Raw genomic sequence first — 27,609 nt, 5'->3', positions numbered from 1 at the left:
GGAAATGGGACCGATTACGTTCAGCAATTGCTGTGAATATATGCTTAAATTAAAAAAGTCAAAAATATTGTGTGTGTATAGAATATATATATATATATATATATATATATATATATATATATATATATATATATATATATATACACTGCAAAAACAATCCAGAAATAAGTAAAAAATGGCTTAAATTAAGTATATTTAGCCTTAATTTGAGCAGGTAAATAAGATGATTTGCCAATGGAATGAGTATTTTCACTCTTAAAATAAGATAGTTAGATAATATTTACTTGAAATAAGACGATAAAATAGTTTTTTCTTATTTTAAAAGGAAATTGTCTTGTTCCATTGGCAAAGTGTCTTACTTATCTCCTCAAATCAAGGAAAAACACACTTATTTTAAGAAAAAATAACTTATTGAGATTTATATTTTTTGCAGTGTATATAATATAACAGGTTGCAGTGCAATTCATTTGACAGTGTTTAAGGCAAAAGAAAAACAAAAAACGGGGCAGATTTAAGATTTCGGTCAGTTCATCATCCTTACAAAAGGATTCAAAATCAGCACAGATGTCAGTGCTCTTGTCCAATGGGCAAGTTGCCAAAGTAGAAGTGTCATAACAGTTAGATGAAAATAGCTAATTTGCTATCAATGGAACAGAAAAAAGTCATGGAGCTTTCTTTGTTTTATAAGTGAACTGTTCCACTCCCCTGTTGCCACATGCCTGCTCATGAGAAGTTAAAAGATACAATCAATTCATTTTTGGAACAGATTTCGTATATGCAAGGGCACTGTATCGTAATAAAAAGGATTGGTTTATAGGAACTATTTTAGGACTTCAGCTCAAAAAGGGTCACAGCTAACCAAGGAAAATAGAGAACCTCTCCTGCACTTTACAGCCAACTTTTACTGTTTTTCAGTGCATCAAGGAAAAAAGTGAACATCTTTTGTTATTTAGGGCGTTTGATTGTTGTTCTAAAATTACAGAGAGATTGTTTTAAGGTGAGGATTGTAATTTTTAAAATGAAATTATACTTTGATTACTAAACAAGCAAATCAGTAAAATTATTTTTTTCAGGAGGTATTAGGTGAGCTTATTTTACTTGGAGGTATCTGGTGTCTGTTTGCAAGTTAGCGCTCCCTAGGGCCTGATCTTCAGAAGTTCTCAATAGAGGTGCAACTGTGTTCATACACAGAGACCAGATGTTCATAGAAGACCCAAAGTAGGTTTGTAATTCAGCTGACATCTCAAAAGAACTTTTTAATTGTTGTTTGTGCCTTTTATATGCAGATGGTACTATACGGACAAAAAAATGCGCAAATTAATTGGTGTAGGATATGCAAATATGAACTTTTACGAACTGAAACTCAACGGAAGCTGGAGTTGTATTCTGTTGCCTTTTGTAAAAATTTTAAGTCAGTTAATTAGCAGACAAAGACAACTTTCTCAAATTTTATCTTATTATATTATACTTTGAGATAGGCTGCCTATTTGAGATGCACTATAAATAACTATCTCTCTGTTTCCGCCAATCTCAAACTACCAGTAGAACACGCAACCTGCTCATTTTGATGACCAAAACCAAATTAGTTGCACTTTTTAGCATTTGCGCAGCAATCTTTCTAAATAACCTTCCTCATGCCGCCTATTGCACTCATCCTTAAAGATCAAGCCATATGACAAAATTATTTTGTGAATTTAGATGAGTTTGTCCCAACTAGCCAATTTCCAAATGTACCTCTACAATATCTATAGAAATCTATCCATAGAAAGATCAGCTATTAATAAAGAGTATTTTATTCCAAATCAGAATTGCTTTTATTATAAAGGTCTTAGATTTTTCTTTCAGGTAAAAGAAGTTTAAAGATTAAAAGAGTAGCATTTATTTAAACTTTTAGGATGTTTTTGAGACTTAAAACTATTCTAAACTCAGGGGAATTAGATTTGGTATTGTTTTAATGCTTTTTTTTTTTTTTTGCACACGTCAATGTTAAAATGAATGCCTTTACAACAGACCAGGGTGCAGCCTTTGCCTCACACAACGCCAAGATTGTAATTCTTGCTCTGCTTCAGCAACAACACAGATGATGACCAAACACTAAATCAGCTGGCTCTTGTGTTTCTAGTTTGCTGATATGAAACATGATCCATAATCCTCTACTGGGAAACATATCGGTTCCATTTTCTTATCTAATTAATTAGGTTAACCTTAAATTCAATCTAAAGCTTAACTTATACAGAGGCAAGCTTGTAAACAACCTTTTAACTAAACCTATTAGAACATCTCATGTGATTTGGCAGGAAATTATCAATTTTCTCAGAAATAATGGAAAACAAACATTAAGAAAGTTTTATAGGAAGTGTAATGGCTTAAAGTTGCCTATAGCCAGTCCAGGGGTCTTGGTAAATCTGCCACTTGAGTTTAGATAATCTATGCTGAATTGCTTTGAATCATAATTACATATGATGACAGAACAGACCAAAAGATATCTGTTTTTTTTATAGTAACTTCTTGCTTTTTATTAAATTCTCCTATTTGTCTCCTGTTTTTGTAGAGAACAAAACAAAAAAAAAAACCTATGTTTGAGAGTTAGTCCGAGTTAAAGTCTGGGACATCATTTTGGTTCTAATGTATTTGTCCAATGGAATGTAAAATGAAAGTATTGTGTGGACTTTTTGCAATATATAATGCTGTCATATGCTGGGAAAGATTCCTTTTATATAAATAATATGTTATTGATGCCTGAGAGGAATTGTTAAGCAGCTAGCAGAATTGTTTTGGTATTTTTTATTTTTTTTTAATTTAACACCACTTAAAGTTGACTGTATTTCTTAAAATGGTTGCTTGCTGAATTGACAGCATATCCAACATGAACTATTGTATCGTGATATTATCTGGTGTAATTAGCTATTTGGGAAAGTTAGATTAAGCAAGGTTTGCATGGGACAGAGACATCCAAAGGTGATAGCAGCAGCAACATAAGCAGTCCTGACAGCTTGTCATTTCCAAAAAATAACACAAGGCAAACATTTCACAAACTTAGGCCATTGTTGTTGTTGTTATCATGGCTCTTAATCCTATTTGATTGACCTTCATGATCTGAAAAAATACAAATCCACATGTGTCATCACTGTTTATGGTTTAGCAGAATGTCAATGCAGTTTTTGACAGCCTACATGTGAGTTAGTCCAAGCAGAAGACCTTTAATACATGTCTTAGCTCCATGCAATAATTCACACATTGGAAATTGCCCGAGTCATGTGTGTACATATATATATATATATATGTATGTGTCAACTTCATTGAAAAGACAGTGTAATTTGCTCACGAGCATTCAGTTTTACAAAACTTGTTACAGGTACTGTTATCTTTAAATGTGACCCATGAATAAATGACATATTTCAGTTCTGGAAAAGCAGCCACTGATTGCCACCACCAATAAATAAATAAACCCCCAAACCCGGAAAGCACAGACAACCCCGACTACTGTGGCTAAACTTTGGAACAACTGTGGTTAGTGGTACTAAACTTTGTAAAAAAAAAATCCTCGAACTCAGGGAAAAAGTTGCTGAAGTAGTTACATGAAGAAATACCAGAGGTAGTAGTTCATGCCCCAGGTCAAACAAGATATTGCCTGCATCAGTCACATTGTCTTAGGTTTGAGAAGCAGGCATATAAAGGAAAGAAAGGCTGGAGAAAAAAAAAATACAGTTGATAAATACGCAAAGTTTTCCTCAGATGGTAGACGAAGCAACAGGGCGCGATGAATGATGTTTCAGGGCCCAGGAGCAACGGCAGCTTTGGGGGTGGGGGGGGTTGGGGGATTATAGCCCAAATCTTTGTCTTCTTCAAAAGCATGGGATTTATGTAGTCTTATAAAAAGGCAAAAACAGTGTCTGGTTTTATTTAACCAGACATTTGGTAGTCTTTGTTTGCCACTGTGAAGCTGGATTGTAGTCAGAGCAGGCCTTCCACCTCCACAGTCTCACTTCACTACGCAGGTTTGTGTTTGTTTTTCCACCTCTGAACAGCACAAAAAAGGAGAGAAAAGCCCTGGAGTGGGGGAAAATGTGGAGAAACATGTTATAAAACTATGTGAGGCCAGATTAATTTGTGACATTAAGTATAAAAAATTGTCCAAAAAACTCACCAAATACACTGATGCAGTGAAAAGTGACAAACTTTTACACTTTTGCAAAAATGTGGAGTACATTTCTGTAAAAGAAAAGCAAAAGTCAGAGAATATGCTGGAAAGAAATGGCTGCAGATGCACCTTAAAAGAAAGGGAGTATAAGGATCTCTAAAATTAAGTGATTAAAGAGAGACAAAAAAATGTGTGTGACCCTTCAACTTTTTCACATTTTTACACATTAGAACCACAAAATGTAAACATTTAGAATTTTCCGTAAGAACTAAAGAAAGAATATATAATATTGTCAAAAGAATGTAGTTAGAAATCTGAGAAGTGAGCCATATATACCTATTCAGCCAGTTTCACAGTTTAAAATCATTGAAATGTTACCATTTCAATGATTTTAGTCTATTATAATAGGGTGTTAATATTTCCTTATATTTTGATACAAATATTTTATTTCTATTTTTAATATTTAAACATTTGTTTTACAATTTTTTGTCATGACGTTATACTCTAAGGCCGTTTTGGAGGTTCTCTCTATAACCTGCTATATACTGTATTGCCAAATGTATTCTTTTTCTTGAATAATCAAAATGAAGAAGCATATGGCTCAAATTCTGAAATGTTATATTGTAACTCAACTGGTATACATAGGTTTTTTATTTGTCTAAACATACAAAAAAAATCCAATCATAGGTGCAACTACAATGCATGTTGTAGGTTGTCTTCCAGCTGGACACCAATGCATATACATTCCGAGCAACAACACAATATTCATAGCACCAAGTATATGGTATGACTTTGCTCTCTGCAAAAACTACCCAGAACATTTTGATGATGTCTGATATATGATTTCTGATGTATGATATATAATGTCTGGATAGAAACACATACACAATTTGTAAAAGACATTGGAAAAAAACAATTCTGGATAATTTTCTTTCCTATTCCCAATTTTGTTCTACTTATTTGTCAGTTCATAACAAAAAATATAACAAGTAGGAATCTTGGGAAATACATAGTCCAAGACATGCAAATACTCTGGCTAGCCACTAGACATGCAATGCAATTCTACTTATTAATCTCAAAGAGAAATAAACTCTTATCATTCATTTTTATATAAATAGCTGCTGTTGATGAGAATGGCTGTAGTTTCTTGCTCTATTAAATTCTTTGATGCTTCTCATGTGAAAGCAGTGTGACACAGTGACTAAAACAACAAAGTACTTTTTACTTTAAGTACAGATGGCCGATCAATCTGTTGCAGTAGAAAAATAGTTTGAAATGATCTGCTTAAGTCATTTTAATGCAACATTTTTATCTTCCAGTCTTCAAGCAAATCCCCTTGTGACTGTGAACAGAAAAACTGTTGCAGAAACCATTGCCGTAAGATTCAGATAACATTGTTTTCATTTTCCTGATGGAAGAGTTTGGCTTTCATACAGCACAAGCCTCGCACAGCACGGGTCTGAGAAAGGAAACCTGCCACCATTATGAACTGACTGAAGACTGTTTTTTTTTTGGATGCTGATCATTTTATTATTAAAGGTATGGTTTTAAAAAATTTGATCTAGTCCACTTGGTTCAATAATGAGGGAAAAAAATACAGAAAAATGTGTTAAAAAGAGACCATGCAAGGGGCGTGAAATAGTTAGACATACTGAGTTAACCACTGCTAAAAAACATTACAGTTTCATAAACCAGTACAACTTTTCCATCAGAAAGTCTAAAGTCCATTAAGGAAACAGAAAATTGCCATAATGGAGCATTTTGTTTGCAATTATCATTAAACAGATTAACTAATTTTCACATGTAGAATAAGGCTGTAACAAACTAAATGTGGGGAAAATGCAATTCTTTGAATACTTTCCAGATGCATTATAATAAAAAAAAGTAAAAGATTTTATTCTCCTCATTGAGACTGCTTCATTAGTAATAATCACAATTTAATCAGAAATTAATTTTATCCTTCGAATCATTTATGCATTGTGATATGGGGTTTCATGAGAAAAACGATTGGTTAGAGTTATAAAAGAACCACCAAGTACTGAATGTCTCATTTAAAACAGTCTACAGTTTGTACAGCTTTTCTGGAAAGTTGATGCACTAGCAGAATGGGTCCTCTGACACCATCAGGTTTTTAAAATGATCAGGTAAGTCCTCATATCCTTCAAGGTATCAGCTTAAGGTTCTGATCAAGCCTTTTTTAAATGACCTGGGGAAAACAAGCAATGCTTTTTCCGAACCAACTTTCGTTTTATCTGAACCTATTTTTATGTGCACGCATATTGAGTGATTTTTGTTTTATTATTATTTCAAGCAAATAACACGTATAAATAGAAATTCTAAAAATCACTTTTTGTGAATTGAACTCTGAAAAAAAGAAAAAACGGAGTCCAGAGCATTGAAAAACATTTTATTTATTAAAAAAAGGTTTTAAGTGTAACTTTACCACCTCCTCAGATTCTGTTTAAAAATTTTTTTTTTTCTCTAAATTGATTTTTTTACTCTTTGAAAAAAGATTTGAAAATTTCAAATTTCTGTTTTTTAGACTTTTTCTTTTCTTTTTTTTTTACAGATTTTCTATTTCAGTTTGTTGTTTTTTTTCCAATTAGTGGTCTGAACACAGAAAGGTCTGGAAAGGGAAAAAAAAAAAAATTTCTAAAGTCCGCAAAAGAGATAAAAAAACGGAAAATGAAGAATACAAAATCTGATTAGTGTTGTCAAAAGTATCGATATTCAAAAAAGTATCGATACTGAAACGTTGTATCCGGATACAATACTCATTTTCAAAAGTATCGATACAGTGCTTCACTCTATAAATTCCATGAAAGTTGGATTTTCTGTTAAAAATTTAAGCCTTTTTTATTTTCTTTTCCCATGATGGATTAGTAAGCGCAAGATTGAAAGAGAGGCCAAAGCAACACTGTGCCAGTTTGTACCACATGACCTGATCTACCAGCTGCTGCATACAGCTGCTGCTTACCAGATGATACCAGCTGAGGTTGCATGTCAAACATATTAGGTCTTACATCATTCAAAATCATACTTTTAGTGTCTTAAAAAGGGAAAATAATTTCTTCTGAAGGTGCTGTTTGGTGCATTATTAACCTGAATGGCACTAAAAGATGTTATGAGCTTAATCATCCACAACATGTCATATAAAAACAGAGTTTAATTGTGCTAATGCTAGTTACCAGTTAAGCATAATGTTCTGGCTGGATTAACATTGACAGCAGTAGTAGGATCTGAGTTTATTGAAGTCCTGGGCTTTAGTTTTAGCTAATTATAACTTAACGTGTTCAACTATGTGTTTACCTCACACCCAAATTGACATTTCTTTATGCAAAATCATTCAACAATCCCAAAACTAAATAAGCGATATAATTCACAGTAATTAAACTATGGATTTTAAGGACTACCAAGCATGTTTCTATAAACACATATGCTTGCATTGGCTCTAGCATGTATATATTATTTTGTTATCATGGTTACTATGGGCTTTAGGATGTGAAGTCAAGTAAAGGTAAAAATTTTGGCCCTGTAACCTAGATTTATTGTTTTTTAATGTTTCAAACTCTACGACTTCGGATGAACTAACTGCATAACGTAACTGCATAACTGCATTATGTATACAGTTTTTAAAGAAGCTGTTGAAATAAAAGAAACAACTTACCTTTCACCATCTAGCGGAGGTGTCCTCTCTTCTGGTGATGTAATTGGGTCTTCTTCTCCACGGTTTGGCTGAGGAGGATCTACGTTCCTTTTTGATCTGACCTGTAAAGAGTTCAATATATTTGTTAAAATACTCACTGCAAAACAAAATGTTGTTTGAAGTTGAAAGGCTGCCGGCGGTAGTCATAAATGTCATAAAAGAAAGCTGTATCTTCTGACAGTTCCATAGAAGCTCTAAGAAGCAGATACGATCTCTGGATCAACCCATAAAGTTTTATGGTTTTGTTCCTAGGGTTGAAATTTAGCTCACCTTCCAAACGAGGAGGAAGATTAGTGCCAGCAGTGGTATAAACAGTAAGGAGAAAAGGCTTTTCTCAATTATCTTGACAATGGGACTTGGTGGTTCAACTGGAATGAAAAAACAGAAAAACAAACTCTTATAGCACAAATTAACAAAAAATACTTCTCTAAAGGCTCATTAAATATCTTGCATCAACACAATACAGGAACTTGAAAATAATAGGACAAAATAAAGCTGCGTTCACACCAAATGCATTGAGCATTAGGAACGTCAGATCACAAGGTGATCTGCACAAATATATTTTACCATATACCATATATGTTAAAGTTTTGTTGTGCTGGTTTATTAATCATTTAAAAAGAAAGAGCAAAAAATAAATAAAAAACTATAGAAGTTGGGGATGTATCAATCGGAGAATTGTTAATATTGGTGTGAACGGTCAATGTTATTAACAACTGTAATACACAGATGATGAAATCTGTGTATTACAGTTGTTAATTTATTATGAGCAGCAGGGGACTTTGAAATGAAATATACAGCTGATCTATCTATACAGAGAAAAATACTCAACCAATCTAAAAGGTTCTCTCCAGGCACAAAGGCTCTACCCTAGAACTTAAGAAGTACTTTCTCCCAATCTGTCCTTTTTTATGGGAAATGGACATTTAAATGTCACCCTGCTCTGTCCCTGCTGTAAAGACAAAAAAACTAAGAAAGACCTCTTGGTTGATTAAAAGGTCAACTTTTACCTGTGAATGGTGGCGCCTGCCATGACTCATTCCCGATATTTTGTGACTCCAGTGGTTGACCTGAAAAAAACATATAAATAAATAAGTAAGAAAAAGGAAGTTTAGACGCAGAAGGAAAAATAGCACTGAATACAATAGAGTGAGAGAGTAAAGCATCACTGCCTGATAATGAAAACACTCACTGTTGGGTGCTAAATAGTCACTTCACCTCCACTCTCTTTACCCTCCCTCCAACAACGCACAAAAACACCTGATCTGACGCAAAAAACAAACAAAACAAAAGCGCTTGGAAAGATTGGAAGATTGCTCTGTAATCAACACTTATACAATCAGGTTTCAGGCTTTTCTTCCTTTTAACATTGCACTACCTTGGGACATCTTCCCTTAGTCCGTGACTCAGCCATGTCTCAATGGGCATTCTGAGCACTGAGCCCAGTCAGAGTTTTTATCTTGTAGAGTTCTTGTGTTGCAATAATGGTGGCAGATTAAAGGCTTCTCCTAAAAAGCCACAGGAGATCTGTCCTAAATACAGCCTGTTCACAATGGTTCGAACCAGGAGGCTTCTGTTTGACAAATGGAACCTAGGCAAGAGCCCTGGTACGCTGCAAGTTAGGTTTAGAGTTTTTGTTATAAAAAGCAAATATATTCTTAGGTAGTTCATCTTAACTGGTGAGTTGAGAGCTTTTTTCCCCGGCACTACTTATCTCTTATCATACTCACTCCTGAGGGCCAAGAGTTGAGGCCAAGTATTTCTGACGGAAAAAAAGATTCAAAGAGTTCTTGTGAGTATAGCTGATAACAGTCTGTTACATGAGAGATGAAGAGTCCTCTATGTCTTCAAACTCACTTGTGATACAGAAAATGGTGATAATATAACAGAAATACGATGCTTACAAACAGCATTGTAAGCATTGTCAGAATAACTCAGCTGGCTATTCAACACTAAGTGAGGTGACGTGTTTGTGATAAATACCTACATCCCAACAGGAGCTAATGCTAACATACAAGACTCAACCTCCAGATCAACGACCTTCAGGTATTCTGATTGGACTGCTACCACCGGTCAGGACGTTAATTAAGGTCTATATAGGAACTGTGGACTGCTAAAAACCTAATCCTTTGACGCAATTAAACATATGACGGTGAAACGTTGGCCATACTACCTGCCATGGATTTTACTAAGCTCTTCATCATGATTGTTTTCATCTCACAGGGGCTATTGCTAACAAAGTATCAACAAAGACACCATTAGCTCCTGCATTAAAGCCCTCTGAAGCATTCTGTTGGCATTTGTTGGGGACTTAAATCACTTGAAACTGACAAACACTCTGCCCAGCTTTTAACACTCTTCTTTGATCCTATATTGGCATTTCCGAGCATATCTCCATCCTGCTGGTGCCAGCATATCAAAGGCTGATGAGAGAAATTTTAGACCTACTGTGAAAAAGTCACTGTGTGGCCCAGGGATTACACAGTGCTAAAGGATTTCTTTAAACGCACAAAATGGAAACACTTTCAGAGAGGCACCAATATATGATGGTGAGGTGGACCTTGAGGGATACACCTCCTCTTCTCTGCTTCATTTCTAAGTGTGATGAAAATTTCAGCAATTGGAAAGCAATTCGAACCAATAACACTGGCTGAATGCTGAGATAAGCGCTCTCCTGAATGACAGCTGACACACCAGCTCTTCGAAGGATGAGGGACAGAATGAGTGGAGGTATCACCAAATCCACCTAACCCTGTTAACTCCAGGTCACCTCACCATCAATAACAGGCAAGACATATAGAATTGCATAAAATGTATCATGCACCACCAATGGCCAGAGACATTCAACAGCTTCATGCCTGCTTTGAGGATCCAAACACCCTCATGAGCCCCAGCTTTATATCAGAATCAGAACTACTTTAATCAGGAAAATCTTCATTGCACGCTTCAGGTATACAAACAACATAATACAGCATTTATCATCTAAAGAAATACAATACAATACAAATAAATACAATACAACATTCCACACTAAAAATATAAATATATAACTATATATATATATATATATATATATATATATATATATATATATATATATATATATATATATATATATATATATATATATATATATATATATATATATATATATATATATATTTATTATATACAAATGTCACCCAGTGACATGCCCTTATCTGTGAGCACAGCAGACATGAGGCAGGCCCTCCAGGAAATCAACTCCAGTAAGTCTTCAGGCCCCAAAAACATCTCAAGGTGGACACATAGGCGTGTGTCCTTTTAACATGCTAAGGTAAAACAAATGATCAGGAAGAAACATTCAGAGCCCTCAGTTCTATTGAACTCCGAGGGGCCGTTTTTTTAAAGTTCTAGGTAAACGGTCTTCATCCAGCAATGGACTGTCAGAATAGTTTTTCATTTTAGATGAAAACAGCATTCATGAAAAGTTTTAGTCTGATTTCAGAAAGCATGGAAGCACAGAAGGTACTCTCTTAAGGTTATTTATAGACCTTATTATTACTGTTCATTCAGAAATCTCGGCCCAGATACCTATTTTTCTTTTACCCGAGGAGTCCCTAAAGGATCAATGTAGAGGTGCATTCAGACCAAGTGCAATTATTTCCGTGAGCCGTGCAAGAAGCACACAGCTCTCCATTTCAGATCCACAGCGTTTACACCTTGGTCTTTAGTTTCAGAGATATCGAAGGTTATTTTTTTTTAGGTCATCCGGAGGTCGACCAGCTTCAAATGAATCAAATCTACTTTACTTTACGCAACCAATGAAAATGTTGTTCCTAAGGTTAAAGAAAACCTTTTTTAACCACAGTAGAAGGTGCTGGTTTTAGCATGCTGTACTGTTTACCCTTATCACTAAACACATAACTTTTCACACCATTTTCTGCAAAGCAGATTTGATTCTTATTAAGCTTCATAATCAAACCACATTCTGTCTTCTTAATAAAGCAAGAATTAAGTCAACACTACCTGTTGAATATTCTTTTGTTGGGTCAACGGGACATTCAGGATCTGAACAATCATCTGAATAGTCTTCATTCTTTGCAGCTCTAAAGAACTCTTTCACAAAGTCAAAGTATTTTCCTGTTTCCCACATCTGTTGTCTGGAGTGGCACTGAAATTCCCACATAAGGTCTTCCTGTGTGGTGGAAAATAGTTGCAATTAGTTCAAATACAAAGCATATGTCTGCAGAACAAGTTAAACACCGATGTAAAAACCACAGTGTTATAAATGTATATAATGATTTTATCAACTCACCCATTTTAGATCAGTAAATTGTTTTTGGATCTTTCGCCGTTCTTCTTCAACGTAAAGCATGATTAATTTTATTAGCTCTTTATTAGATGAACTGTTTCCAAACTTGTTGGATAAATCTTTTAAACTCTGGTTCAAGTAAACAAGGTTTAATTTTACCCAACACGTCTTACCCTGGAAGAAAAAGAGACAAAAAGACATAACATTTTTGAAGATACACAAATTCTTTGTAACCTAGTATCACTTAAAGAAATCCTAAACATTGAGATTTAGCAGTTTGACTACTATTTTATTCTTGAGCAAGTGTCTCAGCTTTTTTCATGTAAAACACACTTTGAATTGAGCATACTTCAGATCAAGCCTGTATAACAAGGATGCTACAGCCATGAAAAGTATAAATGCCTCCCTTCTCCAACACACTTGAACCAGATGAATGGTTCTTTATTGGACCTCTTTAGAGCTGAGTGACACTCTAACGAGAGAATTTAGCCATGATAATCATGCAACTGAAGCAGGGACGGTTCCAAAAGTTGAGGGATAGTAACTATGGACTAGTACTATAGAAGCAGACATTCCAAGTCACCCAGAAGATCCTGGGGTCTCCCTGATATAGTTGTTCACGGATGCCCACGAGTTTGGATTACTCAGAAAAATAAGCCAATAAGTTTCGGTTTACTCTCCGACAGTCACCTAGTTACCACTCAAAGCCGTGCATCCTGTGAAATGGCAGAGGTTGAATTCTCAAGTAAAAAATGAAAATATAAGACTCATTTTAAAGCAGTATATGCAAAAGTATGTCCATGTCTAGTGATGGTGAAGAATAATTAAGTGTGTGTGTATGGGGCACGGTGTGGGTTTGTTGTCGAGGGTATTTGGGGGGTTCGATAAGCATCTCCCTGAAATGAAATTTTGGAACTTGAGATGTCTGTAGAAGGGAGCAGATTTCATGAATTTGCTCACTTAAAGGTATAAAGCATGTTAGACAGACTTAAACAACATTTGCGTCTTATTCTTTAACCATTTTTTGCAGTTACACAATTGCCCTGTAAAATATATATATATATATATTAGGGCTGCAACTAACGATTATTTTAATAAAAAAATCGATTAATCGGCCGATTATTTTTTCGATTAATCGGACAAAAATTATTTTTTTTATTTAAACCTCTTTATTCCAAAATAAACATTTTAGACAGAACAAACAAGCACACAAGTACAGGTTGCCCATTAACTGTACTGGTGCAATATGAAAAATAAATGTTTGAGTTAAAACTACGCAAACTTACATGAGAAATGTAGCTGTACATCCACAAAATATAGGCTACTTTGTTTCATAAAGTGCAAAAAAAGACATTTTTGTTTTTAAAAGCCCCTAAGGGGTTCAAACAATAGGTCCCCACATTTCAACAAATGAGTTTTTTTTAGACCAGAAGAGTTCTGCCTTTTAAGACAGGAAAGTATAGCAGTTAAAGTTGCTACTTGAGAAAATACTGAACCATAGAGATAAAAATAGCCCTGTGATTCAAATTATAAATTGCATTTGGAATAAAAATGAGAGAACTAGGGGTGCTAAAAAACACATCCTCCAAAGACAGATATTAACATGGGAATGTGGCAAATATAATTAATTGACATATTACTGATCTTGCTGGATTTTATTCTGCTTTACTTCCATAAATTGCAGGATCTTCTTTACTTTATCTTTGCCAGAAGATTTAAACTTTAAAAGCCTTGCCCTCATAATTTGCAAGTTAATTTATTTATAAAGAAAATATAAACGCTGCTTAAGCTAATTGAAATGAAATTAAAAGTAAAATAAGTAGCCAACCTTATCACTGTCTGTAACCTACTAACAAGAAAAGGAAAGCATCAGATGAGCTACCTGAGAAACTAACGTTACGTTTCCCCACTTTAAAACGAAACAAACATGGTGGTTCCTTGCCATGTTAATTTGTTTTCACAAAAGTTGCATGTTACGACTTTTTTCAATCAATCCCGGCGCATGCGCGCTTCATTTGCAGTCTGGACGCTGAGGGTAAACATCCTGCGGCTCTGACTGAAGCGCTGAGAAGGACTCCTGCGGGAGAACAGGGTTGGGATGGGGGAGGCGCCCCACGGCAGAGTAGGAATGATACATGCTTTCACGTAAGAGTCTCCAAAAGCCGCCAGTGACACCGTAAAAAGTCGCCAGATTTGACGCTAGTCGCTTTTTTGAAAAATAGTCGCTGGAGGGGTCTGAAAAGTCGCTGAGTTGGCAACACTGCACCTGCGGCGCTGACTCGCTCTGCCGTATTTTTTTCTTCTTCCCCCGTTTCAGTCAAGTGGATGTGATGAGACGACGGCGGCGGCGGATGACGCATTAATCGCGCGACACAACTAATCGATGATGAAATTCGTTGCCAACGCTTTTAAAAGTCGATTTTTATCGATTTTATCGATTCATTGCTGCATATATATATATATATATTATTATTTCTTTTTTTTTATATATGTGTGTGTGGGGGAAGAAATATTGCTGACTTACCATTTCTTTGGGAATATACTGTAAAGAAATGTTGTAGTCTTTCGGAATATTGTGTCTCTGTTGAAAGAAAAAGACAAATAAGCCTATCAAGTACAGAAACCAGAAAAATGTTTTTTATTCAAATTTAAGAAAATAGTATATAAAATGTAGATCAGATGTTTTTATACATAACTGTTTAAGTGGAATTAAATCAGACTAAACAAATCCTGTTTTTGGTGAGTTAGGATTACAGAACTTGGGCATCAGTAGATCTATTAAAAGGGGAAGGAACAATATAGTGTTCTAAATCAGAAACCAGGAGGTATAAGGACAGTCAGTGCTTTGAAGTGGTCAGCAGAGCAGCTGATAGACTTAACTCAATTTTACATGTCATGTTGGTAGGAATGGGGCAAAAATCCAAAAATCTTTAGAGAATTTTAAGAAAAGATATCCATTGAAGCAAGCAATGACGTTTTAATGCTACATTTTGGTCCTTTAGGCTACCCTCTTCTTCATGGGTAAACTGAGCAGCTTATCAAAATTGTACACAAACTTGGCAGATTCATTTTACATGAGATCCCTTCCTGATGCAAGCCTGTTTTTAAAGGTGTCCCCTTAGTCAAAAAATGCAGAATTAGTCTGCTAAACCAAAGACTATTCTAACAACAAACAAATAAAAATAAAGTTGCCAATCTATCCAACCTAAAACAGGGTACGTTTAAGTCTAGTTTTACATAAATACAATATCCCTTGTAATGCGATGTATCTTATTTATTCATCTGAAATTCAGATTTTCAGTTTTTGTTTATATTTAATACTGCAAATTGAATGATTAAAAAAGGTAAACACCAAAAGGCTTTGCTGAGTAAGACTAACTGTGGTTGTAGGATTTTGTCTTTTTTTATTCCAAGCTACCATAGCTTTCCAGACTAACATGGTTGAGGTATTTAGGTAGCTATTTTCTGACCAACTTTGAAAATACAAAACAACACCCCCAAACCCCCCCCGAAAAACTAAAAAAAAAACTTCACTATGAATCGATAGTGGAAACTTTCAAAATATTATAGATATTAATATGAAATCTATGAAAGCAACCCCTACTTAATGTCATAATGTTTTTGTTTTTTTTTCTTTCTCCAAACGGAATATATAAAATTTTTATATAAAGGCCCATAAATGAAATACTTTGTTCAGTACTTTTAGTCTGTCTTTATTAATAAAACAAACAATATTTTGTGGAGTTTTCAAAAATCCCAAAAATCCAAAATGTTCTCTACATCCTCATATATATAAATTAGGTTTGTTGATTATGTCACCTGCAATGCTTGTCTCTTTTTTATGAAAAATGTATGATTTAAAATTAAAAATTGAATGTCTTTACTCTTCCGTTATAACAAAGATAAACAGCATTTGGGCCATCTGGACCTTACCTGTGATTTAGTGAAGCACTGTGTGCTGTTACCAAAAAGTCAGATTTGAATTTTTTTTGTAAAAAACTGCCATTTTGTGTGCATGACTACATCTTTTCCTTAAGATTAAAATCCACTGCAGGATGGTACATCCTAGCTCTTTATAAAACATAATTGTTGGTTAATCGAATAAGCTACGTGTGTGAGTTTCAAACCTTACCAAAACAGGGAGTTCTCTGTCAATGTCATCGGTCATTCTTTGAACATCAAGTGTAGCTGAATGTACCCCAAGTGTCATGAACAGCAGGAAATGGACACAGGTGTGTATCCAACTCTGTGAATTGAGAAAAAAAAAAGAATTTACAGTCAGCTAAAGGATGTCCAGTGTCATTATCTACAGCTCTATCTTCTAGCTCGACCAGATCAGTAAACGTCACATGTCTAAATTTGACAGATCTCAAGGAACTCAAACCCTCTTTCATAGAATTGATCACTGCAACAGTTTCTTCACAGGCTTGCCTAAAATATCCATCAGAAAGCTGCTGCTGATCCAAAATGCTACTGCCAGTGTTCTCACTAGAGCTAAGAAAGTAGAGCACACCAGCTCACTTCTGAAGTCTTTCTACTGGCTCCCTGTAGCTCAGAGAATAGACTTTAAATCATTCTGTAATCTATAAATCACTGTACAGCATCTCAATACATAACAGATTTGTTGTCAGTGTATCAACCTCCCAGACCACTCAGGTCTTATAGTTCAAGCCTACTCTGTACACCCAGAACTAGAACCAAACATAGAGAAGTAGCATTTAGTTCCTATGCTCTACTTGTCTGCAAAATACTTCTAGAAGACTGTAAATGTGCTGAAAGGCTGAGTTATTTTAACATTAAAAAGCCATTCGTTTAGAGCTGCCTTTGATGATTAAACTGTTAACTGAGGTATCATTAGCTCAAGCTTATGTTGCAACTGTCTTATTTGTTCTACTACCTGTGTTAATCGTGATTGTATCTTCGTTTGCTTTTATTCTGCTTTGATTTTACTTCTATTTTATTGTTTAATTTATGTAAAGCACTTTGAATTGTCTTTGTAGTGAATTTTACTATATAAATAAAGCTCCCTTGCCTTCAGGCTGAATGTTCTAAAACTGAGTTCTCCTTTCCCAGTTTCAAAGATGTACCTTTAAATATGAGCACTTCGTGAAGCGGTTAGGGCAGCGATTCCTAAAACTGAGTAGACGTGGTAGAACTAATTGAATAAATCACCAATTTTGAGAGGGATTTTTTTGTGAATTGAAAACAAAGGGAATTTCTGTTGCACTATAGGTTACTTTGTTTCATAAAGTGCAAAAAAAGACATTTTTGTTTTTAAAAGCCCCTAAGGGGTTCAAACAATAGGTCCCCACATTTCAACAATTGAGTTTTTTTTTAGACCAGAAGAGTTCTGCCTTTTAAGACAGGAAAGTATAGCAGTTAAAGTTGCTACTTGAGAAAATACTGAACCATAGAGATAAAAATAGCCCTGTGATTCAAATTATAAATTGCATTTGGAATAAAAATGAGAGAACTAGGGGTGCTAAAAAACACATCCTCCAAAGACAGATATTAACATGGGAATGTGGCAAATATAATAAATTGACATATTACTGATCTTGCTGGATTTTATTCTGCTTTACTTCCATAAATTGCAGAATCTTCTTTACTTTATCTTTGCCAGAAGATTTAAACTTTAAAAGCCTTGCCCTCATAATTTGCAAGTTAATTTATTTATGAAGAAAATATAAACGCTGCTTAAGCTAATTCAAATGAAATTAAAAGTAAAATAAGTAGCCAACCTTATCACTGTCTGTAACCTACTAACAAGGTAAGGAAAGCATCAGATGAGCTACCTGAGAAACTAACGATACGTTTCCCCACTTTAAAACGAAACAAACATGGTGGTTCCGTGCCATGTTAATTTGTTTTCACAAACGTTGCATGTTACGACTTTTTTTATTTTTTTCCTGTCTTTACAAAACAAACGCCTGCTCTTTAAAGGTGGTAGCAGGTCTGCATTTCCTCAGCGGAGGTGTAAAACTAAAGAACAAAAATCTAAGATCACGTGTAAAAAAGAATAAGAGGAAGAGACTTTATTGAAGAGGGAGTTAAACTAAGTTCTACCAGCCAATGATGACAGTGTACGACATATACGTCTGCTAATTGTGCCTAGTGCAAAAATATGGTTCAGGCTCAAAAGAAACTACGGTAAGTAAGCACCACCAGGATGAATTCTAGGTATTTATTTTAACATGAAAATAAGGTGTTTTTTTTTATCACTATGCCCCCTCTCTCCATTCTCTAAGGATTACTATACGCACAGACTGCTGTTATTCATTGTGTTAATTCCCAAAATAAATGGCAAATGAAAGATTAAAATGTAATCTCCATTAACATAATTTAAACCTTTAAATTTTGTTTCTACCGCTAACATCAATAATTGACAAATGCGTATAGAAATAAGAACAGAAGCAAATAATTTTATTGCTGTTCTTGTCTATGCTCATATACCTATAAATCAGGGTTGGGTGTTCAAAGCTTTACAAACATGATTTCATCATGGGTGAAGGAATCGTAATCTGTGCATCATGAAAACAGAAAAGACATTTGCAATCATCATTTTGTGTATATTTTGGGAGTACAGTCGTGTCATGTGTCATAAAATCAAAATAACTGTTTTATCTTCAGCTTTTGACTGGTAGAGCCCCAACTTGGATTTTGTTTCCACTGAATCTACTTATAGTTAGTTGCTTTTTATATTGTAAGCAAAAGGCAATTTCCACTGAAAGCTTTAAATTTTTGCTCTGATTTATGATTAGCACATTTATCTTATTTTATTGGTAAAGGAAAACTTTCTCACTCTTCTCTTACCAAAAAATATTTCAGGCTCAAACCCTTGCTTTGTGTAACCAAAGTCAGAAAGGTTTTTTTCCCATTGTCTCAGGAAAAACAAATCTAGGTCTTCGTAATCACTCCGTTTTACTATCCACTAGCTTCTTTTTTGGGATAAAACTAAATTAAGGACAAATCCAAGACAACCATTGAATTGTTTTGAGAAGGTCAAATAAACTAAAAACAACTAATTTAAACATAAGAAGCCGTTCTGTTGTTTTAGACAAGACCTGCCACTTTATTTGACCATTAGCTTGAAAGTAACCTAACTCACCTATAGGGAAAAGAAAAGGGTCTACAAAAAGCATCCCATGTAGTGCATAATAACCTCCATCCTAATGCTTTGGGGATACTTGCTGACGTGCAGATTCACAATGCATGGGAAAACTGTGCGACAAAAGACTGCTGATAGCAAGGATATATTTAAACCGTCTACTTAAGGGCTGTATTTTTAGAATGTGGGTTTGTCTGTAGGAAGGAAAGGCTTTGAATACGTTAAAGGGTCTTCCAGGAGTGACACATACTCTTCAGCAGGACCTGTTAATGTAAACAAGCTTTTAGCAATTAATTTCAAAGCTAACTTGCTAAAAGTGGCCATTCTATTGGCTGACACTTTTGTAATTGTGTAATAATCTGACAAGATTATGCAACAGAGATGCAGTTTAGTTCAACAACCTTGAACACCAACCTGCTCCTTGACAAATAAGGCTTCTAGAGGGAGTGGAATTAAGAGAGCATTGTTTGATTATCCCCAAAATCCGGCTTCACAAGGCAGAATAGTTTATATTGCTGCAGTTCATTTAAGTCAGATTGTTTGTACCATGCTCCCTCTTTAACATATAAAAGAATAAAACTACCTTTGAGCACAATAGCTTTAGATTATGTCAAACACAGTCAAGCTCAATGAAAACAGGAAAAGAAGGAAACAATGCTCCACCAAAGGCAGGAAAAGCTACAGGAAAAGCATCATCTAAATGGCAGCTGGGATGCAATGGTACATTTACCTCAGCTTTAGTTTATTCATTCACATGAACAGTTGGAGATCTGTGGTTGTGTATTTATGAGGCATGCTTTGTGTCCTGAGACTTTCACAAATTTTTTTTTGATTTACTGTAGGAAAATCTGGTATCTGCTTGTACATCCTTCACAAGGAATTCAGGGGTAGGGGACATGAGCAGCACCAGCATGCTGCATGTTTAATTAAAACAACAGTACCTCACTGTACTTGCATAAAAGATTTTGATGAAAAATGATGGTGTACTGCTGGCAAAGTATTTATTTTCGTCATTTAAATATATTGTTTTCTCAATTAGTAAATATAAAGCCTGATTTTATCATAGTACAAAATTATATTTTTCATACAGGCATATATGTAACTTTCAACTCTGCATTTGTTAATGATTGTTTTGTGACCCAGAGACCTACATGACAAGCTGAGACAACCATTTAGAGGAACTGGATCAGGTGTTGGATTAGAAAACATCTACAACTCAAAAGGCCGTCTTTGCATTAAACTGTAGGATTCACATAAAAAAAAAATTATATATATATATATATATATATATATAGAAAACATTCATTAACAAAAGCAGAGTTTAAAGGTACATATAGTATGCCTATATAAAAAATATATTTTATACTTTATATTGATTATGATAAAATAAGGCTGTCTATTTACTAACTAATTAAGAAAACACTATATTTTAATGACAAAACTAAATACTTTGCCAACAGTACACCACATAATTTTTAATAAAAATTTTGTATGCAAGTATAGTGAGTTACTGTTGAATCACTTTGAGGCCAATCGATATTAATTCTCCATGGCTCCCAGGCCTTTTTGCCTCTCCAACCGCCCGGGCAGCAGCACGCTTGGCCTCCAGACACCTGTTTTATTCCTCTGAAGTCCAACAAGTCAACCAGGTTCAACTGGACTAATTATTCATCTTGACAGCACCCCTTAAACACCCCTTCATGTATTCATATGTCTCTCGGTGCTGGTGTCCACCACCAAGTTCAGCAACGCTGGCATGACTGGTATAGCAGGCCTTATGGCCAAATTACAGGTGGCCGCATAAACAACAGAGGTAGAAAACATGGGCCATTCTGACTCCATGTCTCCAGACTCTGGGAGAAGCTCCTCCAGAGGCGGGAGTTGAACACATTCCTGACAGAGGGCTCCAACAGACGTTTCCAGTAGACCCCCACTACTCGCTTGAGCCTGCCATGTCTGTCCAGCTTTCTCCTCTTCCAGCACATCCAGCTCACCACCAGGTAGCGGTCGGTGGAAAGCTCCCCCCCTCTCTTCGCCAATGTGTCCAAGACATGTATTGGACTAATATATTCAAACTAATTTTTTTTGTTGTTTGATATCAAACCAATTTCCGATTTTAATATCAGATCAGGACATTGCTATTGATTCCACTTAGACTTTTAAAACAAACAAAAGAACAGCAACAGCAACTAAATATGACCTGCCTGATAGCATGAAATAGGCTAAAGCCTCTTAAAAACCACAAAAAACAATTTAAGAAAAAATAAACCAGCTGAGAAATAACAATACATGACTTTTAATGAAGGAAAGGATATTGGCACCTCGGTTAAGTCCTTCATCTACAAAAGGACAAAACCAGAAACAGTGTTGAGTCATACCAGGAGTGGTTTTAGTCATTTATGAGTTCATAAACATCTGAACATATAAACTATAGAAGCTCTTAATTGTATCAGTTGTAGGGTTGTGGGATATGGACATAAAATCTTAATTACTTTTTTTAAAGGTTTTTCTTAGGTAACTGTAGCAATTATAGCCCCGCAATCACTAACACTGGTGTTGAAAAATAAACAAATGTGATTTTTATCACTAAAGTTCAACCAGTAGCAGCATTTGTCCATTCCTCATGGAAAAAAAGAAACAGAGTGACAAAAATATAGAAAACTTATACTTGTTTTTTTTGGAAATTTCAAACATCATCAACTGATGAAATATGATTCCTTATGTATATTGCTAACAGAGCACTCTCAATCTGCAGGTTTACTAGGGGTTCCTAGAATTTCTTTAAGTAGAATGGGAAGCAGATCTTTTAGTTATCAGACTCTTCTCCTGAGTACCCAAATACCAGTTCTGTCTACTTTTAAGGGTAGGCTTTCCTTTTTGATAAAGCTTATAGTGAAAGCGGCTCAGGTTATCTTGGGCTATCTCTATAGTTATGCTGCCATAGGCTTAGACTGCTGGAGGACATAGTGACCACTTTTCATCATTCTATCTCTATTCTCCCATTCTGCAGTATTTGCTTGTTGAGTTTCTAACATTTTGCTCTCTCTGCTTTTTCTCATCATAGTAGCATTATCTAGTCTATTCTTGTTTAGCTGTGAACATTCTTGTTTCTCTCCTGGAGAGAAATATCAGCTGTGCTGCTGCCATCAACGCCTTTGTTTATAGATGTTGGAGCTCGGTCTGTTTTTCAGTGTTTTCCTGTTTCTCTGACAGTGACTAACTGTATGCGCCCTCTTTTATCCTCTGACATGGGACAGGGCTGCCTGTGACGCTGTTTGACAGTGATCTTTTGTGTCTCTGCTTCTTTCTGTATTTCTGCTTCTGTCTCCTTGAACCCCAGTCGGCCTCAGCAGATGGCCGCTAATACTGAGCCTGGTTCTGCTGGTTTCTGTTAAAAGGAAGTTTTTTGTGAGGGATTGATTTTGAGTCATTTAGTCAATGCAATCATATGTTTTCCCTTAGATAGAAAACTTTGAATCAATCTGACTATGATCAGGTTGAATTGTCTCAGTAAATTGCTTTGAGATGACATGTGTTAAGAATTGGTGCTATATAATTAAACAGAATAAAATTAAATTTACTCAAATTTATCATTAATTATGATTAATCAAAAAAGTCTTATCATGATTAGAAATGTAGCACAGTAACGATATGATACCACCCTTAATCAGTTTTCAAAAAGGGACCTGGTAATCTTCAAAATTCTATTTCCATTCAGTTCAGTTTATTTATCTCACACACGTCATCTGTGTACACTTTACAGAGAAAATTCAATCAGAGCATCCAGTCAATATTTCAAAGGTTTCTATCTAAGGAAATCCTGCTGATTGTATCCAGTCACTGAATGACTAGCTCCTCCCGCATGAGTATTTGACAACAGTAGATATTCAATGGTATTGTGTTCTTGACTTCACAGCAATCCCTCACATGCATGCATGTAGCATTAATGGAGATAAAAAAAAAGCTCCCCTTTAATAGGAAGAAACCTCCAGCAGAACCTGGCTCAGTTTGAGCAATTTTCTGATTAAGCTGACAGTGGGACCAAAAAACTACCCTGTAAACCCATGTAATATTTGCCTAACAACCTCTTGATTATCTTTAGCTGAAAAGGAAACATTCTGTAGACAAGCAAAACAGAAGATGAAGCATTTGTAAGGTTTGGATTGCTTTTTCATCAGGCATAAAACCAATAGAATTTTGGAAAATATGCAATCATGATAGTGAATTCTGGTGCCAGTGTCCTGATCTGGGCTTATTTTCTGCTTCTGGAACCATATTATTTGTTTAATTAATAAAAAATAAAAAAAGATTTGATATCCGCTTCCTACTAAGAAAGTTGATTGCCTGGCTGTCAAGCTTAGGAACACATTGCTAATCCACCTCTGAAAGGCAAAAAAAACAAAACAAAACAAAGGTTTTGGTGGGCTTGATCAAAGTCCGGAATTAATCTGTTTTAGCTTGTGCGACATGACCTTAAATGAACCCCTAATGTTAAAAATTTACCAGAGTGTGTTGATTTTAAAAGCAATTCAACAATGTGATAAGGATAGTTTCATTTCTTCTTTTTATGCAGATCTGAGGGCAGGGGAATACAAATGGACCAAATCATAAAAACTTTTTAGACAAGAAACAGCAGCTATTCTACATGTAGAAATTGGACAGAAGTGTTGACAAGAAGTTAAAAGTCGTGTGGCTTAACCTTTAAGCTACTGATCACAGCTAAGAGGTCTGCACTTTATACCACATTCTTGCTGTTACTTAGTTAACCAAAACAGAACTTTTATGTTTTTCTTCATCACTTCACACACTAGCACTACAGGAGTTGCAACTCAGCATATGGATGCAGCATTATGTTTATATAGTTGTCCTGAACAACCACAGCGCTTTATGTCATTGTATATCATTTAGCTATTCATAAAGTGTAAAGTCACAGGCAGGCACAGGACTTGAGCAGATCTGTTACCACCGTTGCTCCCAATGAATTATTTTCACCCTTTCAAAGGAAAAAGGAAAGTCTGCCCTGACATTAACAAAACAGCAGTTGTGTCAGACAAAAATTTGGCAAATTTGAGCTGAGATGGGCCAAGTTGAGCTCAAAGAAGTGTCAATGTGAGCTGTCAGCAAAGAATCCATGTTATTAATCTTTTTAATCCCTGTGGCTTTTTCTTCAAGTGTGCTAATAAATCCAAAATTAAATCATCTATTTTTGCAGCAGGATCTGACATGAAAAGTGAGTAATGACAGTTCTATCAGGTGCCATTGCTTAAGAATGGATGAGACACATGAATGAAGCAGGCGGAAAAGTTATAATAAATGCGCTAAGTTCTGACTACAAGCCAAACTTCAACGGTCTTCATATCAGGTGCCGATAATTGTTTATTTTTTTCCTTTGAGACTGATTTGTCCTCAGGGATAATAGAAAAATTATTTCCGTCACAGAGTTGTTGACAGGTTCTTCCCTGGATCTAATACTTCTTAAATATATTTTACCACCACAAACGTCTCATGTGCTTGGATATGCCTGGTAGTGTTTCAATAATTAGGCCTACCAAAAGAGATGTCGCAATCTGACTTTTTACTGGTAGGAAAAGGGCTATTTCTGAATAGAGCTTTGTTGACCATCAAAGTCAACGTAGTAAAAAGGCAGCAAGTTTTTCAGCAGCCTGTTACTCTTAACTTAATTTTGATATTATGACATTACATTTTTTAATTTTCTCCAAATAAAACTCTAAGTTTTTCTGACGTCATTCAGGAGAGCTTTGAGATTCTTCTACATAATTAGATTCCTCATCTAAAATATGTGTAAGAGATATTTTTGACCTGTCCCATATGTGATGTCTTTAAATTTGAGGCCTCATACAGCCAAAAATAACGCCACTGAGAGTCGAAACACTTGGCAGAAAGACGTAAATTACAACAGAGTCACATTTGAATAGTTCTACCTTTAAAATGTTGCCAAGTCGAAAAGGTGCTCATGCTTCATTGCATGCAATCATTTACAAGGAGTTAAACTTGTACCTACTTCCTTTCAGTAAAATTCAAACCCTTTAGCTCAACAAAATATTCTAGATTATCTGAAAAAGTAGACACAGCACAAAACTGTTTTAATTGCTACATACTCGAAAACAGGGCATTATTTGAAAAAAAAAAAAAATACATAAAAGGCAACCAAACCTGACTTTTACTGATAGGACTCAGTTCTTATTTAATTCGTTGACTTCTAATCTGCAGAGTGGATCAAGGGTGCTCCACGTGTGTTTTGTGGAACTGGAGAAGGCATTCAACCGTGTGACCTGTAGTTCCCTGTGGTCAGTGCTCCATGGCCAAGGAGTCAGGGGCTCTTTATTAGGAGCCATCTGGAGCAGCAGAGCAGGAGTTTTGCACACATTACTGGTATTAAGTCAGACTTGTTCCCAGTGCATGTTTTCAGATGTCCCATGCCTCTCTCACCGCTCGTCTTCATAACCTTCATGAACAAAGTATCTTGGGATCATGTTTATGAGTGAGGGGAGAGTAGAGCAGAAGGTCGATAGACGGATTGGCGCCTCTGCTGCTATAATGCGGACGCTGCAGCAGTCTGATGTGGTGAAGAGAGAGTTAAACAAAAAAGGCGAAGCTCTTGATTTACCGATTGGTCTGCCTGGTCATGAAATTTGGATCATGAACGAAAGTGAAAATGAGATCCTGGATACAAGTTGTTGAAATGAGCTTTCTCCAGGGGCTGGTCACTCCCTCATCTTGGAGGATCTCAGAGTAGAGCCACTTCTCCACTACAACGGGAGGAGTGAGCTAAGGGGAGTTGGACATCTTTTTCTGATCTGCCCTGGACGCCTCCCTTGGGTGTTCCAGGCACGCTATGTCTCGGGCTTCCCCATGCAGAGCTGGAAATGGTGTCTGGGCTTAGGGAAATCTGGGAACTTCTCTGCTATAGCTCCTGCCCCCGGACGAAGCGATGAAGAGTATGAGTCTTTCTGAAATGTTACCTTGTTTATTCCGGTTGACACTATTTATAATGCATATTAAAGTTAATGGTGCAGTCAGCAAAAACAGTAATACATTCCCCTCTCCAGTGCAGATGCAAAGCAGATTACCGCAACTAGATACATTATATGTTCACTATCTGGGGTATCTTTTGCAGAACGAAGGAAAAAAAAAAAAAACACTGAAAAATTGAAACATCTTAACAATCAAAGATAAATTTACATGCTGTGCTCCCATATCAAATCCTCGTACAAACTTCATGTAGTCATATTAATAACTTCCCCAACAATAACCAAGGCAACACAGAGGTCGTTATAATCTAAAAGCAGACACCATGACAGCAATCCATTTCCCCCACGGTGTCCAGCAGGTGACTTTATTACAAAGCTGATTAAAAATTACTTACTTGACATATGGGCCTACTGTAATATGCCATAGATGTTAACCCTCCTCAGGTCTACCCTGAACTTAGTCTTTATCACTGCACAACAAAGAATTATTACCTTTCTGCATTTATGCTGATTTTTTTACAAACCCATTTTTTGTTTGCCTTTAAACTTCTGACTTCTCAAGTGTTCATCCAGACTAAAAAATAGCAGATATTTTCAACCTATGCGTGTGCAAGATACAAAGGAAGCTCACTTTATGCACCTCAACAATTTTTCTCTGCAAAAGTCTTCAAATATACTTTATTTTTTATTATTAATTGGCTATTAGAAATGATGTCCTTTTTGATTGTGTTTTTTATGTGATTTTAATGAAAATCAGATAATCATCAATTTACCGTTATAAGAAAAAAGTTAATCATATTAATAAACAATACTATCTAAATGTTGTTTACAAACTACTTAATAAAACAATAAAACAAAGTTTTTCTGTTGATAAGAATAAATGCAGTTATGCTCTTTGTAATGCATGGAATTCATCAGTATTTACATGAAGATAATTTTTTGGGGAAAAACCGGATTCTTTTTTTAACCATTTAACTCATTGGACTTCCATTACTCAGAGTGACATCAGTTTATCACTTTTTATTCTTAAATGTCCACTCATAACTGATGACTGACTGAATCTTACTGTGTAATGCCACTATCTACAAACATACAAACATTTATTGTGTTTTATTTCCATTGCTTGTTGTGAAACATGTTTATTTTACAAGGATGTTTCACAAGTTGATTTTATTGCCCTTTAAATTAACCTCCCTGGCAGGGAGGGTGGGGGAGTGGGGTACAAATCAAAGATGATTTTTAAAAGCAATATACCTCATTTCTAATTTTTGCCAGGAATAAAAAATGATACAGAAAGCCCATATTCTTATCTTCAGGTAACACAGAGTACATATCAGATTAAATAATAATACTTCAGCAATTGTATCT

The 27,609-nt window shown here is 35.4% G+C and overlaps 1 protein-coding gene across 1 annotated transcript in view; it reads right to left on the bottom strand.

Moving 5' to 3' along the window:
• Positions 1-3,026: 3,026 nt before the first annotated feature.
• Positions 3,027-27,609, bottom strand: part of kitlga (kit ligand a) — a 50,966-nt gene continuing 26,383 nt past the window's right edge. Inside the window, exons 2-10 of the mRNA XM_038286936.1 lie at positions 16,274-16,387; positions 14,666-14,722; positions 12,145-12,315; positions 11,856-12,024; positions 8,858-8,917; positions 8,118-8,215; positions 7,809-7,909; positions 4,148-4,212; positions 3,027-4,050 (exon numbers count right to left, since the gene is read on the bottom strand). Of these exons, the coding sequence (XP_038142864.1) occupies positions 4,182-4,212; positions 7,809-7,909; positions 8,118-8,215; positions 8,858-8,917; positions 11,856-12,024; positions 12,145-12,315; positions 14,666-14,722; positions 16,274-16,387 (801 nt within the window). The 3' untranslated portion in view covers positions 3,027-4,050; positions 4,148-4,181. The remainder of the gene's footprint in view (positions 4,051-4,147; positions 4,213-7,808; positions 7,910-8,117; positions 8,216-8,857; positions 8,918-11,855; positions 12,025-12,144; positions 12,316-14,665; positions 14,723-16,273; positions 16,388-27,609) is intronic.

Source organism: Cyprinodon tularosa, unplaced genomic scaffold (genome assembly GCF_016077235.1).
Source record: "Cyprinodon tularosa strain WSP-4 unplaced genomic scaffold, ASM1607723v1 ctg232, whole genome shotgun sequence".
Taxonomy (NCBI): Eukaryota; Metazoa; Chordata; class Actinopteri; order Cyprinodontiformes; family Cyprinodontidae; genus Cyprinodon; species Cyprinodon tularosa.
This window is presented reverse-complemented; position numbering and strand designations above follow the sequence as displayed.